The sequence below is a fragment of the Equus asinus genome, chromosome 3 (genome assembly GCF_041296235.1).
Source record: "Equus asinus isolate D_3611 breed Donkey chromosome 3, EquAss-T2T_v2, whole genome shotgun sequence".
Taxonomy (NCBI): Eukaryota; Metazoa; Chordata; class Mammalia; order Perissodactyla; family Equidae; genus Equus; species Equus asinus.
The window spans coordinates 14,678,543-14,696,201 of NC_091792.1; the positions used below are offsets into that span (position 1 = coordinate 14,678,543).

At 36.1% G+C, this 17,659-nt stretch overlaps 1 protein-coding gene across 3 annotated transcripts in view; it reads right to left on the reverse strand.

The window, feature by feature from the left end:
• The window catches only part of BBS7 (Bardet-Biedl syndrome 7), a 35,529-nt gene extending 18,440 nt beyond the window's left edge, over positions 1-17,089 (reverse strand). For 2 of the 3 annotated variants that reach the window (XM_014845493.3, XM_014845497.3), the window contains exons 1-8: positions 16,823-17,089; positions 15,184-15,249; positions 11,588-11,650; positions 9,982-10,157; positions 7,877-8,063; positions 5,797-5,869; positions 5,257-5,373; positions 3,453-3,583 (exon numbers count right to left, since the gene is read on the reverse strand). In XM_014845493.3, the coding sequence (XP_014700979.3) occupies positions 3,453-3,583; positions 5,257-5,373; positions 5,797-5,869; positions 7,877-8,063; positions 9,982-10,157; positions 11,588-11,650; positions 15,184-15,249; positions 16,823-16,858 (849 nt within the window). In that variant the 5' untranslated portion in view covers positions 16,859-17,089. The remainder of the gene's footprint in view (positions 1-3,452; positions 3,584-5,256; positions 5,374-5,796; positions 5,870-7,876; positions 8,064-9,981; positions 10,158-11,587; positions 11,651-15,183; positions 15,250-16,822) is intronic. The other variant, XM_044767286.2, reaches the window with a different exon arrangement.
• Between the last annotated feature and the right edge of the window lie 570 nt (positions 17,090-17,659).

The following is a 17,659-nucleotide window of genomic DNA, read 5'->3' on the forward strand; positions in this document are numbered from 1 at the left end:
AACCAAGTTTCTCAGATAGTTCAGGGTTTATATCTCCTTTAAGCAATACTTCAACTAGTCAAGTAGGGATCTGTATTTTTAACAAGCACTCTAGGTCAGTGGCTTTCAAGGTATTTGGAAAGCAAGCAATAAATTTTATATTGCAAGCTGGTATACATTCACACATGAATACACACGAACATACAATTTAAAGGGTTTGCATTGTACTCTGATATATTCTACTCTAACCTATTTCATTAAAAAAAAAAATGAGCTGGCAACTCACTAATAGGTTTTGACCAGTAGTTTGAAAACTCTGCTACATAATTCTTATCAGGCAAGGATAAGAACCGTTGTTTTAAAGGAGAAGGTGGAGAGAACGGACTCTGGCAGTAAACACACTAATTCTCTTAACCTTCCCCGAAGGAGGCAGACCTCTGAGTTATTCTGCAAATCAGGCTATCTTAGCTGTTCCTGAGGCTGATTACGTAAGAGAATCAAGTAACAAAGCTTTGATTATAAGTTTGCATAAAGTTAGCTTCATAGGTGCATTTTTAATAAATGTCCCAGTGAATCTCACATACACTAGAAATCTTCAAACTTTTTTGTACATGTTCCCATTAAAGTAATTCTGAAAAGACTATGCATCTCTCTCTCTATATTTTTAAGCTCACCTTTAGATTTTTCATCACAATTGTAAATAGTTACAAAGAATGTAACTTCTATTATCATTTTAAAATGAAACTGTCACATCCTATAACCATACCCATTAGTCTAAATACCAGGACAAATTTATACACATAATCATCGACTTAAAAAATGAAGAAACAGATCCTTCTTTAACAGTTGGAAATTTTACACTGTTCCTTCTTCTTGCACTTTTACTTTCATTCCACTTCCCCCACATACATTTATCTTAATGTAATGTACTCATATACCTGAAATTCTTTTATACTTCTCTGAAACCAAAAAATAATAAATTGAAATTTTTATCTTCTGTGATCATAAAGCTCTCAACATTAGAAATTTCTATCATTATAATTATTAGTACACACAATTGATAAGACAAATATACAAGTTTGACAAAAGCGAAATTCAATAGGAAATGTATCTTGTGAGATGAATGGGACTTTTTTCCTTCCAAATTATTCATGTATCACAAATCAATATCATTTACATATTGCTAGAGTGAGACTGGGTTCAACATCAGTTCTATTTCTATTTTCCATTTTCATAGATAGAAGTACTGTTCAACCTTAGTCACATAAAGATGTTGAAGAGAATTAAAGAAATTTTGTTGCTGAAAATTCACTCAATTGTTTAAACATCTTCCAAGTTATCTACCTAAAATCACCAACCAATCTATCACCAAAACATTTTTTTAATGACATTTCATCTGACAACTTGATTAGGTCCTCCTTCCACTTATTGAAAGCAAAACATCAGACACCATTTGATTTATAGAAGGATGTTTTACCTGGACAACAGAGGTACACACATCCTCACTTTTTAAATGGTTTATTGAGTAACTATTAACCCTAACTTTTACTCGCTTAGAAGTATCTTACTTAACCTTATTAAGAAAAAGTTAAAAAACTGTTAATTTCTACATTTTTCTTGAGGAAGATTAGCCCTGAGCTAACCACTGCCAATCCTCCTCTTTTTGCTGAGGAAGCCTGGCCCTGAGCTAACATCCATGCCCATCTTCCTCTACTTTACACGTGGGACGCCTACCACACCATGGCGTGCCAAGCTGTGCCATGTCCGCACCTGGGATCTGAACCAGCGAACCCCTGGCCGCTGAAGTGGAAAGTGTGCACTTAACCGCTGCGCCACCAGGCCAGCCCCAATACATTTTAATGAAATTCATTTATCTTATATACTTCAAATACATTTCTCTAAAAGTCTTAGATTGGCAGATTTAGCTAACTCAACTCATATGTAAAAAAAACAGTCATATAGCCATAAAATAGGAGATACTAGACGATCTAGTATAGACGTGGTTTACGTAAGTAACAACATGGAATGCCGATTAAGGGACCTAAACTCACAAAAGAAGACTTTGGTCATTCCTCAAAATATTGGCAAATGAATATATATTTACAAGTTAAAATACGATGTTTAAGGTGTATATATATATATAGAGAGAGAGACATAAATATATATATAGAGAGAGAGATTCTCTTTTTATGATTTGCTCCTTAACTTTTTTGATTAATCAACTATCAGTCCAGACTCTGTCAGATAACATGTCTTCTCCTGATTAGGAAAACAATAAAGAGAGTGACATCATGAATCCAAGATGAGGCAGCATATATTCGCAGCCTTAGCATAATCTGAGAGCAGTACTTCTGTCATTAGACAAAGAGTTGGAAGACAGAATTTCTTAGCGCCATACCTGGCAGAGGAGGGAAATGCTATGTCATTATTGGGCTTTGGAATAAAAGTCAAAGAGGAGATTTGGGGTCTAAATAGGAAAATTTCTCAGGGGTTGATGAGAAAAAAATAGGAGATCACCAACAAAGAAGTATTATATACTTTTAAGCCTAAACTATTATTTGCATCATTAGCAAGATGACTTTTTACACCAAAATAAGATAAACAAATATGAGAAAAATCCAGAAAATAAGTTGTATAGTGTTTTTATCCCCATATTATCTACATAATATACTTTATCTATGCACCAAAACATCTGCATTTGACAATCTTCAGTTAAAGTTGGGACTGGGAGGGACCACTATTAGAGAAAATAGACAAAGAAAGAAAGGTTGATAATGAGTTGTGGCTTTGAAAAAAAAAAAACAAGAGTCTCAATGCATCCTGTGTGAGGCAGCATGGGGAAACTCCGGACTGGAGAACACCACTTCAGGAAAATGAAAGATTCCATTTATACCAGCTTGACTCTCCATATGACTTTGTACCTTGGGATAAAAAAGCTTAATTACATTTAAAATTTGGAACTAAAAATTACTCTTATCTAATATTTCTTCTTACATAGCTGATTTTCGGGTGGATAGAAGTGAAACTGCTGTTTTTCCCTTTCTGCTTAAAGATATTTTTTTACATTGTCCTAACAATATGAAGTTTATTCCTAAAACCTTATTACTTTAAAACAACATGGTCTCATATATGTCACCCAAACACATAAATGTAACTGCTGTAATCTACTACAGAAACTACTTTATACTTAGTTTGTACTTATAGAAACTAAGGCAAAATATTTAATACTTTAGATATACAATATTTAGAAACCAAATGAAGAAGTAATTTATTATTCAGCTTGAAGGGAATAGTCTACTGTTCAAACACAAGAGCAGTCTAGACAAGATCTCGATAACATCAAAGCAGCAATATTTTAAGCCAAACACAAGATTTTAATATATTTCATCTAAGAAAACTCAAACTAGCATAGCCATCTCTATAACTATTTGATGAATAATAAGAATATATAGTATTTTTTAAAATAAACTAACCTGATCGAATCGTAGAACAGGCTCATTTGCATTATCAAAACTATACACTTCCACCATTCCATCATCTCTCCCAACAAGTAAATCTTTAACTCCATCACCCACAATGTCAAAGTTGTCCACACACAAAATACCTTTAAAAAAAATGATAACATGCGCTAAGTTATTAATAAAACTAACATTATAGTCAATTATATACCAAGTAAGAATGAAAAAAATGTATATACCAAATCAGAATGGAAGAAAAAACAAAAAACTTTGAGCATAATCAGGTATCCTTCTCTTTTCCATCCACATTCATTCATTTCCAAGGCTTTAAACATAACCTATATGGCAACAGCCCCTAAATTTACATCTCCAGCTCTGGTCTCTCCCCAGAGCTTGAGACTCATATACCCAAGTTCCTATTCAGCAACTTCTCTTAGACATCCATTTGCATCTCAAACTTTCCATGCCCGGAACAAAATTCTTAATTCCCCTCTTTATCACATCCCATCAACAGTGCTCCTTCCCCATTCTCCCCTTACCTCAGTATGATACCACCCAGTTGCTCAGGCCAAAAATCTAGACTGCATCTCTTTTTCTCACTTCCTACATCAAACCCATTAGCAAATTCTATCTGCTCTATCACCAAAATATATATTGAAATTGTCTCCTTCTTTCCATTTCCAACTACTATTAGCCTAGTCTAGGTTACCAGTATCTCTAGCCTACACCAGGATAAATTATAACAACTATAACTATAACTTCCCAACTGATCTCCATGCTTCCAACCTTGACCTGCTTCCGCCAAAATCCATTCTTCATGGAGTGATTTTTGTTTGTTTTGTTTTGGTAAATTAGATCCCGTCATACCCCCATTTACAATTCTCCAATGACTTCCTACTGTACTTAGATTAAAATTCAAACCCTTTTCCAAGGCTCTGTATGACCTACACAGACCTACATGATTTGGCCCTACTCTATCTCTCTGACTTTATCTCATGCCATGCTAATGCATCTAGCCACACTCGTCTTCCTACTGCTCCTCAAATGAATCAAGTTTATCTCTGCCCCAAGTCATTTGCCTTTATTTTTTTTCTCTTGGAACATTCTTTTCCCTCAGTTCTTTACATTACTAACTCCTTTTCTTATCAACCAGATCTCAGTTCAAATTTCATCTCTTATAAGAAGCCTTCCATGACTACCCAGTATAAAAGTTGCCCTTCACCCTTCCATCCATCATTCTCTAATATATTACCCTGTTATATTTTCTTCAGGTGAATAGCTGAAGTTATCTTATTCATTTGCTTATCCAGTCTCCCCTAACAAGTATTTGTTGAAGGAATAAATGAACATACAGATAAATAAGCTGTACCTATAAATGGCCATTTCATTGCCTACCAAGTCAGATACAGATCAGATATACTTAGAATGGATAAGTTTCTTAGGAAACAGGAATATTCCCTGACCCATTGCACTTCTTCCTTGCCTAACACCAAGAACTCCCAAATTTCAATTAATTCCCTACACCAAACAATGAAAAATGGTTTTGAGCATAGAATGATGTTACAGATGGACATTAGCCCATAAAAGCCTATCTATCTCAAATTACTATTAGCATTTCTTACTTAAAAAAAATTATGCCTAAAGTATGGTACACGTGCTAAATGAACAAATAGTAAATAAATCCGAGGTGGCCCTGGGAATTGCTAAGCTAAGTCCGCCATGTATTATGAATAAATAAAACAGAATGAATTATAGAATCTAGGATATTTTATTTAATAATCACTGAAATTTCAGAATCTGAACTACATCAAAAACATACCTCCCCTCTTTTTCTCATTTCCAATCTCCCATTTATGTATCGGTTTAGATGTAGTGATCTGAATAAGCCCAAGTTTTCCATCTGATGTTCCAAACATGAGGTCTTCTCCAGAGTCACCTTGTTATAATTAAAGTCAACATATTATATTGATCCCACAACTTATAATATCTATTTGAAATTAAAATATCTTTGCATATATTGACCTTCATGTAAAAATCTCACTTAAAAATATTAAAAAAGACAGAAAACAATTTTGGAGGATGCTTATATATCTACAGAATTTTATAACCATTAAGATAAGAGTCCTCCTCATCATCTGCTATTAAGATGAGGAAACTGAAAATTAAAGTCCAATAACTCATTACTGTTAGTTACTGGCAAGTTATCAGAAGACAACTGTCTCGATTCCAATTCCTGTTGTTTCTACAATTTGCCATTTTCACTTAATACATATTTAAATTACTAAAACCCTGAAAGATCTAGACATAACTAACATAACGCACTCCCTTATTTGACTGTGAAAAGTGAAATCCTGGTTACCGCCATTTCCGTTGTGTAGCGCTAAAACAGTAGGTGGGCCAGGAACTTCAATTTCATACGTTACGTCAGATCCCTGAAGGAGAATAAGTATTTTAAAACTGAAACAAAATACAAATTTAAAATAATATAGGCACTCATAGATAACATCAATATTCATATTGAGTACTCTAGAATAAAACTGCTGAAAAAATTAGCTCATGAATGTTAACTTGCATTTGTTAGCGATTTTGCATATGTTATCTCATTTTAAAATAAAATATATATAAAATACAAAGATCAAGGAAAGAAATATTTAAAATATCTTTCACTTTCAATACTTTTCATTCTAAATACTTTGTCTGCCTGAAAACTTGACACTGGTAAGTTTTCCAATGTAAACTTTCCAGAAACGAGCTGTTTCTTCTGTCCTCTCTAACTTGAGGGCTTTAACTTAGAGCACAATCAAACATTTAAACAGATCCAAAGTTACCTAAGGAAAATTTTGGCCTTGCCTTTGGGTATTTCCAAAGCCTACTCCAGTGAGAGGCAGAGTGACCTGCTATTTAGATGAGAAAACAAGTTGGGTCCTTTTATTTGTCACTGTTTCAGTTTCACCACTTAATGCTTTAATTTAGTATATAGTATTTGTGAAGCTGTTAAAGAATGAGGTAGAAGTACTTACACTCACACAGAAAAAAACTACAATAAATCATTCAATAAAAAAATTTGTAAAATTATAGTAAATAGGATAGGATATCATTTTTGTCAAAAAAATTTAAATATATATAGAGAACATATAGGAGAGCCATATGCTTTATCTTTTATTTAAAATAACATTTACAAATTCTCAGATATCTACATATAACTATATAAACACAAAAGAATATGCACAAAATTGTTTTAAAAAGGCTACCTCTGGGGCAACGAATTTCCTACAAAGGCAGATGGGGAGTAGAAGAGAAGCGTGCAGGACAGAGGAAAGACTTCAGCTTTTTACTTTCACAAATCCTTAGTGATTTTTTTTTTTACAATAAATATATGAATCTCTTGTTAAAGTAGAATCCTAGAATTCAGCCAGACCAATGTCTAACTGAACATTAGCCAGCTCCTGTTAAAAGCCTTATTCAAGCAATTGACATTTGGGTGCAGAGGCTAGGGGAGAAATTAATCATCCATGCCTCCAGAATGAACCTTGAACATTACTTCCTCGTAGGAAAAAAAAACAAGCTCACAGAACCACTGGATTTTTCCTTCTATAAAAGAGATGATGCCAAGAAATGGCCATCTGGATATGAAATTCCAAAGAGTGAGACAGCCTGTGGTTGCACAGAATAAACAGCTAGACTTTTTATTCAACTACACTTTCACCATCAGCTTAAGTTTTTCCACCTGCTATATGTTATTTACATTTAAACTTTTTTTATGGGTCCTGATGTGTGTATGTGTATTGTATTGAAAGTCACTTTCAAGAAGACATAGTTGTAACTATTACTAATAACAATGACCTTAAGCAGTTGTTTCAGCCAATCATGGTTTTTCATAGAAATATAAGGACAATAAAACGATTTTTTCCTCTATCACTCACTCACTTATCCAACAAAAACTTACCGAGTGCTTATTGTGCCCCACATAGTGTCATAAATACAAAATAAACTCAAATGATACAACCCTGCCCTCAACTATCCCTTGTTAAAGCCTAACGCCATCTCTCCAACCCCATTTCCTCCTTCAATTTGAGTTTTTGGGAGAGGGTAGGGTGATGGAGAAAGAAAACAGTAAAAAAAGAAAAGCTGGGATGGGTTCTCTGCAGCAAAGGTACTCTATTCCAATTGTACTAGCTCAGAAGTGATGCATAGCAGGGGGGAAGTACCCTTTTTTCCATATATGCCTCTCTACACACTTGCCAAAGATCTCAACACATTTGCCTCAAACAAAAAAAACTGGTTTATCAATTAAAATATTAAAATTTTTTTCCAGTTATAATTTTAAGTAGGACATTTAAAGTGGCAATGATCACTAAAGTAATTTATCTCAAGTATACATTGTTCATCAATATTCATTTACCTAAGTTATGAAAAATTATAAAAATGCAAACAGCAACCTGTAAAACTCTGAGAACTCTGTCCTGGCAGGCCAGTACTGGTGTAATACGAGGCAATCTTTCCACTGGCAGGCAGATGATGTCATTGATTTTGTCTCCAGAAAGGTAATAATGTTGGTCTTTGCAGTCACAATAATGGTTATAGATGTAACTTGCACTGAGAAAGAGGTCTGAGCCAGATATGTACCTGAGAAAATTAAAAGTAACTTAAGATATCTATATTTTAAAAAATAAGCATAGGAAACTCTCCTGAATTTTTCAGAGATAAAAATAAAAGTTTATTTACAGAGTTTACTATTATTTGAGCACAGACTCAGAGAATATAGCTTCCCCTTTCCCCAACTTAATTTCTAGGCTTTTGGTCTAACACTGATTTTGAAAGATAAAAATGAGGATCTTAAGGTGTCAGACTTCTCAAAAGCTGAGCTCAGAAAAACTGAAAATAAAGACAAGATAATGATAATTTAACTGTCTGTATCTGAAGACGATTAATATGTCAAAAAGTAACTTTTTTCGAACGTGTACTGTGTGCCAAGCACTGTCCTAAGTGATTTACACATATTGGCTCAATGCTCCTACTCTATAAACTAGACCCATGATTATCCCTCTTTACAGGGGATAATAAATGTTCAGTAACCTGTCCACGGCACACAACTAGCAGACAGTGGAGTGGATTGCAGCTCAGGTAGTTTTTAGCTCTAGAGTTTAGCCATCTCACTATCACACTAAATTACCTGGAAAAGGCTTAGATTGAACCAAGTTTTCACTGGGGGAGTTGAAATTTTTTGAAAAAACTTATATACTAGTGTATTATCTTTCACGTCTAGGTTGCTATCACCATGTAATCATAAACAGGGTAATTTTATGTGAAGCTTTCACCTATTTCTCCACCTCTAAGGTCTAGCTACTAAAATTATTCCTTATCCTGTAACGATTCTTACTGATTTTATCTTCCTCAATTATTGTTTAGGTGGCCTCACTTTGTGGCTCTGCATATGATTTCAGTAATCCTCTTAATATCATTTCTATCACCTAATGAAATTCTATATCTTTTCCAAGATTTTAAATTTCATTTTGAAATGTATCCGCATTATATTTGCATTGTATTATCCAAAGCACCACTTGCCAGTCACTATTGACAAGAGTGGGGACAGACAGAAGTATTAAGCAGGGTAGGATGTGTGAGGGGTAACCAATTTTGTAAGTGGTTAGTTTCCTTATTGAATATTTTCAAGTTATAACCTTATTTTCCTATGCAATCTTTAAATGTGGAGATTCAGATAATACATTTTCAAAAATTGAATAAAGAACCTTTCCATTCCAGCTCTGCCACTGCAGTAAAAACATTTGAGAAACTACCTAAAGAGACTACTGGCTGGGAAACTCCTTATCTTCCCATCTCTGTCCACATACCTTTCTGAATGTGGAGGTATGCTAATAATTAATTACTTTGATTTCAGTATTTCACCATTATCACTGGCCACATCTATCTACAAAAGCATTTCAAAAGTATAATATTCTTGCTAAATCACTGACATTACTTCCACTTGCCATTGTTTAATTCTTATCTAATCTCGCCAAAGTTTTACAGCCTAGACATCAAGACATGTGCTGTGCACTATACAGAATTATGCAGGACGGCTGTGCATTACACAGCACTCTGGACTCAATCAGTACTTTCCAAACCGAGATCTGGCTGCTGATATACCCTGGCTGCATTGGATTCAAATGAAGAACTTTTTCCTTTAAACCTACTCCTAATAATTCTGATCCTGCAGGTATGAAGTAGGACAAGGAATCTATTGTTTTAAGCTTCAAAAGGATTCTCCTAAGTAGCAGGTTTGAGGAACAGTGGATTAAACGAACTTTCAAAACCCTTTCTAGCTCCCCATGATTCAAAAACTACAATTTTAATTGCAAAATTTCACATATCAGGAAGCTATTAAGGAGCTATTTTTCACTTAGAGTCTTACCTAACTCACTCAAAATTATACCCTATTGGTAGTCACCAACTTTGACGGCCAAAGTGCTACTTAATCAAATGTTTGTCACCTAACCAAAATATTATAAATGGATATGTAAAAATTAAAAAAGAATAAACATACATAGCTTTAATGCTTTCAGTGAGGTTTGTTTCAAAAGAGAGGAACTGTTTTCCTCTCTTTGTAAAACCTCTAATCTCAGATCCTGCAGCAACAAAAACTTTCTCCTGGGGTGTGTTAAGAACCCCTCCTAGTTCCAGTCTTGCAATCTTCTGCCCCGGTAAAGTCTTGAACACTGTCTGCAAAAATCATTGGGGAAAAAATGTAAGTATACAAATTTATTGTAAGCATTTTCCTTTACTGTAAAAAATGCTGTGATTTTAAACTTACAAAATATTATAGTTCTACTATATAGAAACGCCTTTAGACACAAAAGTATTTACTTCAGTGAGTCTAGTTTTTTGTCAAATATCTTCAAACTTTGGACTATTTATTCCCACACATATTTCAAAGACATCATTAAAATCTAAAGTCTTGCAACTCAAAGTAGGGTTCACTAAGCAGCAGCATTAGCATCACTAACCTTATTAAAAATACACAATCTCAGGCCCATCCCCAGATCTACTGAGTGAGAATCTGCATTTTAACAAGATTCCCTAGCTGATTCCAATGGACATGTTTTTATATTTTAATTATCTTTTTAAAACTAATCTCTCCTGATTTCTCTATAATTTTTATAAATTTTAGGACTATAGAATTTACTGAGAACCTGAATATATAAGTTACTCTCTCTCTATTTAATTGGAAACATTTGTATCATTAATTTCTTCCTGGTTATTTTCCATTTTATTATTGACATCAGTTTCTTAACCTCCCCCTCAATGACTTTATACACAGAGAATAAAATATCTGAGAGGATATATGAATAATGGAAATACTGAGTTTCTGATAGTTTTCACCCTCTTCACCTTTTTGTAAATTCCATATATCGTATAACGAATATAAGAGTTCAAATCTCAACCCCAACACTCGTAAACTATAGTCTGTGAATATGATGATGTAATAATCACTTCCTTGATCAGGTTACATTAAGTGGCAAAGGTGATGGGATAGCCACTTCCATGTTACATTGTTATAGAAGACTCTGTCCTAGCAGCCCGGACAGATTTTCCTGCTGGCCTGAAGAAGCAGGTCACCATATTGCAAGAGGGCCTGTGAGAGGATCACATAGCAAGGAGTTGCGGGGGCCTCAAGGTGCTGAGAGCAGGCCTAGACTCACAGACAGCAATAAGGTGGGGACCTCAGTCTTACAAAAGCAAGGAATTGAATTCTGCCAACCACGTGAGTGTGAAATAGGACCCTGAACTCCAGAAAGGAACAGCCCGGCTGACATCTACAGTGTAGCCATGTGAGACCTTGAGCCTGGACTCCTGACCCACAGAAACTGTGAGATAATAAATGTGTGTTGTTTTAAGCCCCTAAATTTGAGGGAATTTGTTACACAGCAAAGAAAACTAATATATCTCCCTAGGCTGTCAAAGGTGTTTTATAAACAGCTAGCAAATGACTCTTGTGCTATCTGCAGCCTCATACTTCATACAACTACTTCCCTCACAACCCATTTTTCATTGTATTTTAGAACATTTTTAATCTAGGGTTATTCACTAAGCAGCATATTTCTCTTTTAAAAAATCCTTCCACGCCCCACCCCCAAAAAAGCTATACATACCACTGCTTCTCCCTTCTTCATGCCAAAGCACATAACTACCCCATCATGATCTCCAACGACCACCTGTAACAGATTGAAGAGAATCTAAAATTACTAGTATTATGTCCTAGTAACTGCATATGGGGAAAACAAGATTTTCAATATATAAATTATGATTTTAAAAGTAGAGATCATAAAATCTAGAAAAGGCAACCCCACAAAAAATAATCTTTCAAAGACTTATAGGAAAGGGCCAAAGAGAAGGAGATGGAGAATCGTTACAGAAGTAGTCAGCCATATATTCTGTTCCTACAATGTAAAGAGAACAAGAGAATAGGGACAGAAATGGCAGGGAGGTAACTTTCTTAACTGGAGCACAACAACATTTTCAGATTAACTTTCAAAACAGATTACCAAATACAGTTATGACTGACCTACTTGAAATTTTTAAACCTTTAAATGGAAAAATTTTAACATATGCAAAAGTAGACAGAATATAATGAATTTTCATGTATCCATCACCCAGCTTCAACAATTATCAGCATGTGGCCAATGGATCATTTTGAAATAAATATAGAGGGAGATTTTAACACTTCTTTCTCAGAAATTGATAATCAAGACGACAAAAGACAAGGATATAGGTTAGAAAAACAACTACTTTTGATATAATACACAGTCAGACATTCTGAGAAAAATGTGTGATTAGGTGATTTTGCCATTGTGCAAACATCCTAGGGTGTACTTACACAAACCTAGATAGTACAGCCAACTACACACCCAGGCTATACTACTAATCTTATGGGACCACCTTCATATGTATATGCAATCCATCATTGACCAAGACATCGTTATGCAGTGCATGACTGTATATGCACATATGTATACGTTGTGTGCATGTACATATATGTGGGGGAGGGTGTAAATAAATAAGTCACTCAGCCCAAGAATTAAAGTATAAATGTTCTTTTCAAGCACAAAGGAACATCAGATAATTGGCCAAGTATTAGGACATAAAACAAGTCTCAAATATCAAAAAGTTGATATTGCACAGACCATGTTCTTAGCCCACTGATTCTTAACCTTCTGAGGGAATCACAAACCCCTTTGTGTATTTGATTAAAGCTGTGAACTTTCTCTCCAGAACAATGAACATTCACAAATAATTATGTACACATTTTCAGATTTATGGATCTTTGGTATAGACAAAGACTTTTCAGATGAAAAAATACTTAAGAGTTAATTAAGGTTTTGATTTTTTGATAATATACTATTCCAGTAATTTGTAAAACAATAATCTTTTACAGGGATTCCCAAAGTGTGGTTCCTGGACTCCTGGGCGTCAATGAGAACCTTTTAGGAAATCTGCTAGGTCAAAATTATTTTTCTAAGTAAGTCTTTATTTTCCTTTTTCACTAGGTTGATATTTGCAATGATGGCAAGAAGTAACGGTGGGTAAAATTACCAGTGTCTGACAGGAATCAAAACAATGACACCAAACCATACCCGTAATCGGTAATCTTCATCACCATTTGAGAGTAACAACAACAAAAAATCCAGTTTCATGTAAGAATGTCCTTGATGAAGCAATCACATTATTACTCTTATTAAACCTCGACCCTTGAGTACATCTTTTTAATACTTAGTGTGGGAAAATAGGAAGGATGCATAAAGCACTTGTGCTGCATACTGAAACAGTCTTGAGGAAAAGCACTAGTATAAATTGTTTGAGTTATGAGCTGAACTATGTCTTCTTTTCAAGAAACACTATTTTTAAGAATGAAAGAACAATCAACAACTATTGTTATTAGCACTTGGGTATTTCATGGACATTTTTTAAAAACTGAAGGAAGTGAGCCCGTCATTTCAAAGGAAAGCAACTGACAGTATTTGCTACCAATGATAAAGTTCAAGCTTTCAAGTGAAAATCAGTACTTTGGAAGACTTGTATCTGACACTGTGAGCCTGACAGCTTTGCAATACTTAACTTTTCTGATGAGATCAGCCATGATATTAACAAATGTGATTTCTTTGATATATTGAAAAATGTGTCAACATTTGGAACATCTGTATAATTCAAATGAACCAATAATCTCATATGACCATCACAGGATGCTATAAATTCATGCAAGGGTAAAAGATGCATTCAAAGTATAAGACCGACCAGTGGATTTAAATGTACCGAAGTATGAAAAGCTAATGAATATAGTTTCAGAGTGCACACTGCACCTAATGTTTTAGAAACCACTATTTGTCAAGTATAGGTGTTGTATCAAATATGAAGAGCAATAATTATCTGGAAAAGCTATTTAAATACCCCTCCCTATTTTCAACTATGTATCATGTAAGCTAGATTTTCTTCATATACTTCAACCAAAACAACATATCTCACGCACAACTAGAAGGACCTACAATTAGAACAAACAACTATGTACTGGGGGGCTTTGGCAAGAAAGAAAGAAAGAAAGAAAAAAAAAAAAGATTGGGGTCTGGCCCCGTGGCCAAATGGTTAAGTTCACACACTCTGCTTCAGTGGCCCATGGTTTCCTCGGCTGGGACCCTGGGCGCAGACCTAGCACCATGCATCAAGCCATGCTAAGGTGGCGTCCCACATAGCAGAACTAGAACCATCTATAACTAGAATATACAACCATGTACTGGGGGGCTTTGGGGAGAAGAAGAAGAAGAAAAAATGATTGGCAACAGATGTTAGCTCAGGTGCCAATCTTATGCCGGACTAAAGAATTTGCAAAACTGTAATACAATGCCACTATGCTCATTGAATTTTTTTGTTTTTGAAAAGTTATTAGTCATAACAATGTTATTTATGTAAACATGTAATTTTCTAATTATTTTCAAAAATAGAATAATAAATATTTTAAACATTTCTTAGTTTGAATTTTAATACAATAAGTATTGATAGCTATAACCTACATAAGCAAAAGTTCTTTGGGATCCTCAATAATTTAAGAGTGTAAAAGGGTCCTGAGACCGAAAAGTTTGAGAAATGCTGATCTAGTGAACTGAATACTGTAAATGACAATCAGAAATCTGTTGATTTATCTTGACAAAAAGTTAATATATCAGGACACTGCATTTATTTTGCAGCTACTAAAATATCCTACTAGTCTTCTAAGAAATTATAATTGTCTTGTGGAAATCATAATTCTCTTGTCTCATAGGATCAACATTGCGATAAAATTAATCAATACTGTTAAATATAAAGTTCAACATCAAAATACTTCATTACTCTTAAAAATATGATAAAGTTTTTAAAAAAACATTTTCTCTATATCCTATTGTGTTTTCTATTTCTTTTTTCATATACACAGTCTGGCACACACAAGTACACACAGAATAAACTATTACCAGAAAAATGGAATATGTTTTTTAACAAGTTTGATTATACTCGTTACTAACTGTACAAATAATTACAATGACCAAGAAAGTTAGTTTGTAAATGTCCCTTGGTACTCCAACCCCTGTTCGAATTAAAAGAAATTCATTTCCATTTTAACACTAGCATTTTAAAAAGAACTACTTACCAATAAAGAAGGAAATATAACCCACTCTTCTGTGAGACCTAAGGAGATGTGGAGAAATGAGTATCTCTACAGTACCTTTTGGGTAGCTCTACGTCTTGAGGCAGGAAGTAGCTTCATAGTCTTCTGAGAGGTCACTCCCACCTAAGGAAACACACCAGCCAGCTAGTGAATGTACTCTAATACACTGTAATTTGAAGTTCTTACATCAGAGATTAAAAGGAGTAGCACATTCAGATCACAGTGTCTTACCTTTTTATTGCAATAATTAGTGACAGGAAATAATTATCAATGACGAACTTTTATCTAATGAAATATGCCCCAAACTCAGAGTATAGGAAAAAACCAAAAATAGTAAAATTTATGCCTGTCAAAATTTATGTTGTCAAGCCAGATATAATTATGTGACACTACTGGCAAGATACTTCACAAAAAAATATTTCTAGAAGCCTTCTTTTCCAACTTTATACAACTGTTAAGAAGTTTTTATGAAGTGATTAAAAATATTTGGAAATAGATTACAGTTATTAAAACTGCAATATAGAAAATTTTTGCTAAAATATCAAATATGCTGATGGCAATGACATCGAATCCAAGTGACGATGAAGATTATTTTACAACAGGTGCGTACGATGAAAACAGCACGGCTTGTTCAGCAGGGAACTGTTACTAGCGGTGCATCGTTAGGGGAGGAGGATAGAAGCTGGAGAAAACAATAGATCATGAAAGAATTTACACACAGTATAAATCCATAATTTTCCTCTGTATTCCGGGGAGTAGTACTAAAGTTTAAAATTATCTATTTAGATTTGTATTTTGAAACGTCAATCTAGCAAGGGATGTGAAAGGATGGCTTGGAGGGAGGTGAAGCTGAAGGCTAGGAGCTCAATTAGGAGGCTATTTCAATAATCCATGAAAGAGAAGATGAGAACCTGAACTGGGGGTTGTGGAGATGAAGAAAACGGGACAGATTCCAAGAGATATTTAGGAGGTAAAAGCAGCAAGATGTGGTGACCAGCTGGATATGGAAATTATTAAGGTAGGAAGAACCTAGCGTATCTCCCAGGGAAACTGACCGGGCAAACATTTGCACCCTTAGCCAAAATAGGATTAGTGAAAAAGGAGGAGACGGAGAAGAGGGAGAGAAGGTCGAGGGCTGAGCTATAACAGAGAGAACACCAGCTCTGCAGCCAGACTTTGCTTCCAACAAGAACTCCATCCTTTTTCGCTATAAAGCAACTTACCTGTTCAGAGCTCCTGGATCCTCTCTATAACTATTACCTACTTTGAGGATTTTTATGAACATTAAATATTTGTGGATGTTAAGCTCCGAGAATAATCTAGATGCTCAATAAACGGTTGTCGCCGCTTTGATGACGATCTGGCTAGTGGTGTCCGGCGCTCGGAGAAGGAACTGGGTAGGGATGAAGACTCAGGGGTTAGAGGCCCAAGGCAGCTGCGGCGGGGAGAGAGGGGCCCCGGGAAGGAGTCAGGGACCGCGTCTGGACTCGCGGAGCATCTTCAGGACCCGCAGCCGCCAGCACCCTGGGGGCGTGCACCGTCGTGGACGAGCCGGAGGCGCCCGGGAGGAGGGCGACTGAAGGGCAGCACCCCGCCCCCGCTCCCGGCGACCTCGACAGGCGTCAGTGGGAGGATGGAATCCTCTTGGGGAACCGGGCTCACCCCCGCGGCGCCCGCCCCGTCCCCTCGGGTTTACCTGTAAATAATCCGCTCGGTTTAAATTCAGATCCATGACGCAACACGGACGCGCTGGAGAGCGCGAGGACGGGACAAGAGTGGCACAGGCTGCCGGGCCCCGGGCCTCGGAAAGGAACCCACTCGCTCAACCCCGAGGGGCAAATCCCAACCCCTGCGGCCTCGGCGGGGGATGCACAAGCGGGGCCTCAGGGCTGCGCGTCCGCCGTGACGTCAGTGCGTTCACGCGAGTGGGCCCTGGAAGAACGTGAAGCCCCGCCCCTCTCCCGGCGGACCGCCCACTGACAAGCTGCTCCAATCAGAGGCGAGACGAACGGAGGGCGCGGTTCAGGAGACCCGAGCAAAGTGGTTTCCAGGGAGACCGAAGACGCAGTCTTGGCTCCACCCCTCCTGCCCCCGCCCACTTTGGCGCCGCCGCCCTGAACAACACCTCGAAGAGTTTTTTGGTGTAGAGCGTTGATGAGAAGCCTGAGTAGATTCTGACCTGTTTTACTGACGCTGGAAAGGGTCCCCCAAAGAATTAGGTTCCGCCGTTATAGGCGTTAGCTTCGGAACAGCAGCAGTTCTCAAACTTTTGGCCTTAGGACACCTTTACAAAACTCTTATAAACTATTAAGGACCCCAAAGACCTTTTGTTTATTATCTATTGATATTTACCGTATTAGAAATTGGAACTATTTTTAAAAACATATTAAAAAATAAACTCATAAATATTTTAATGAAAAATACCTTTATTTCCCATCCCTTCCAAAAAAGTAGAAAGACTGTAAATCTATTTACTGTCCACCCGAATAGTAGACAGGGGAGTCCCAGATCTACTTCTGCATTCAATCCATTG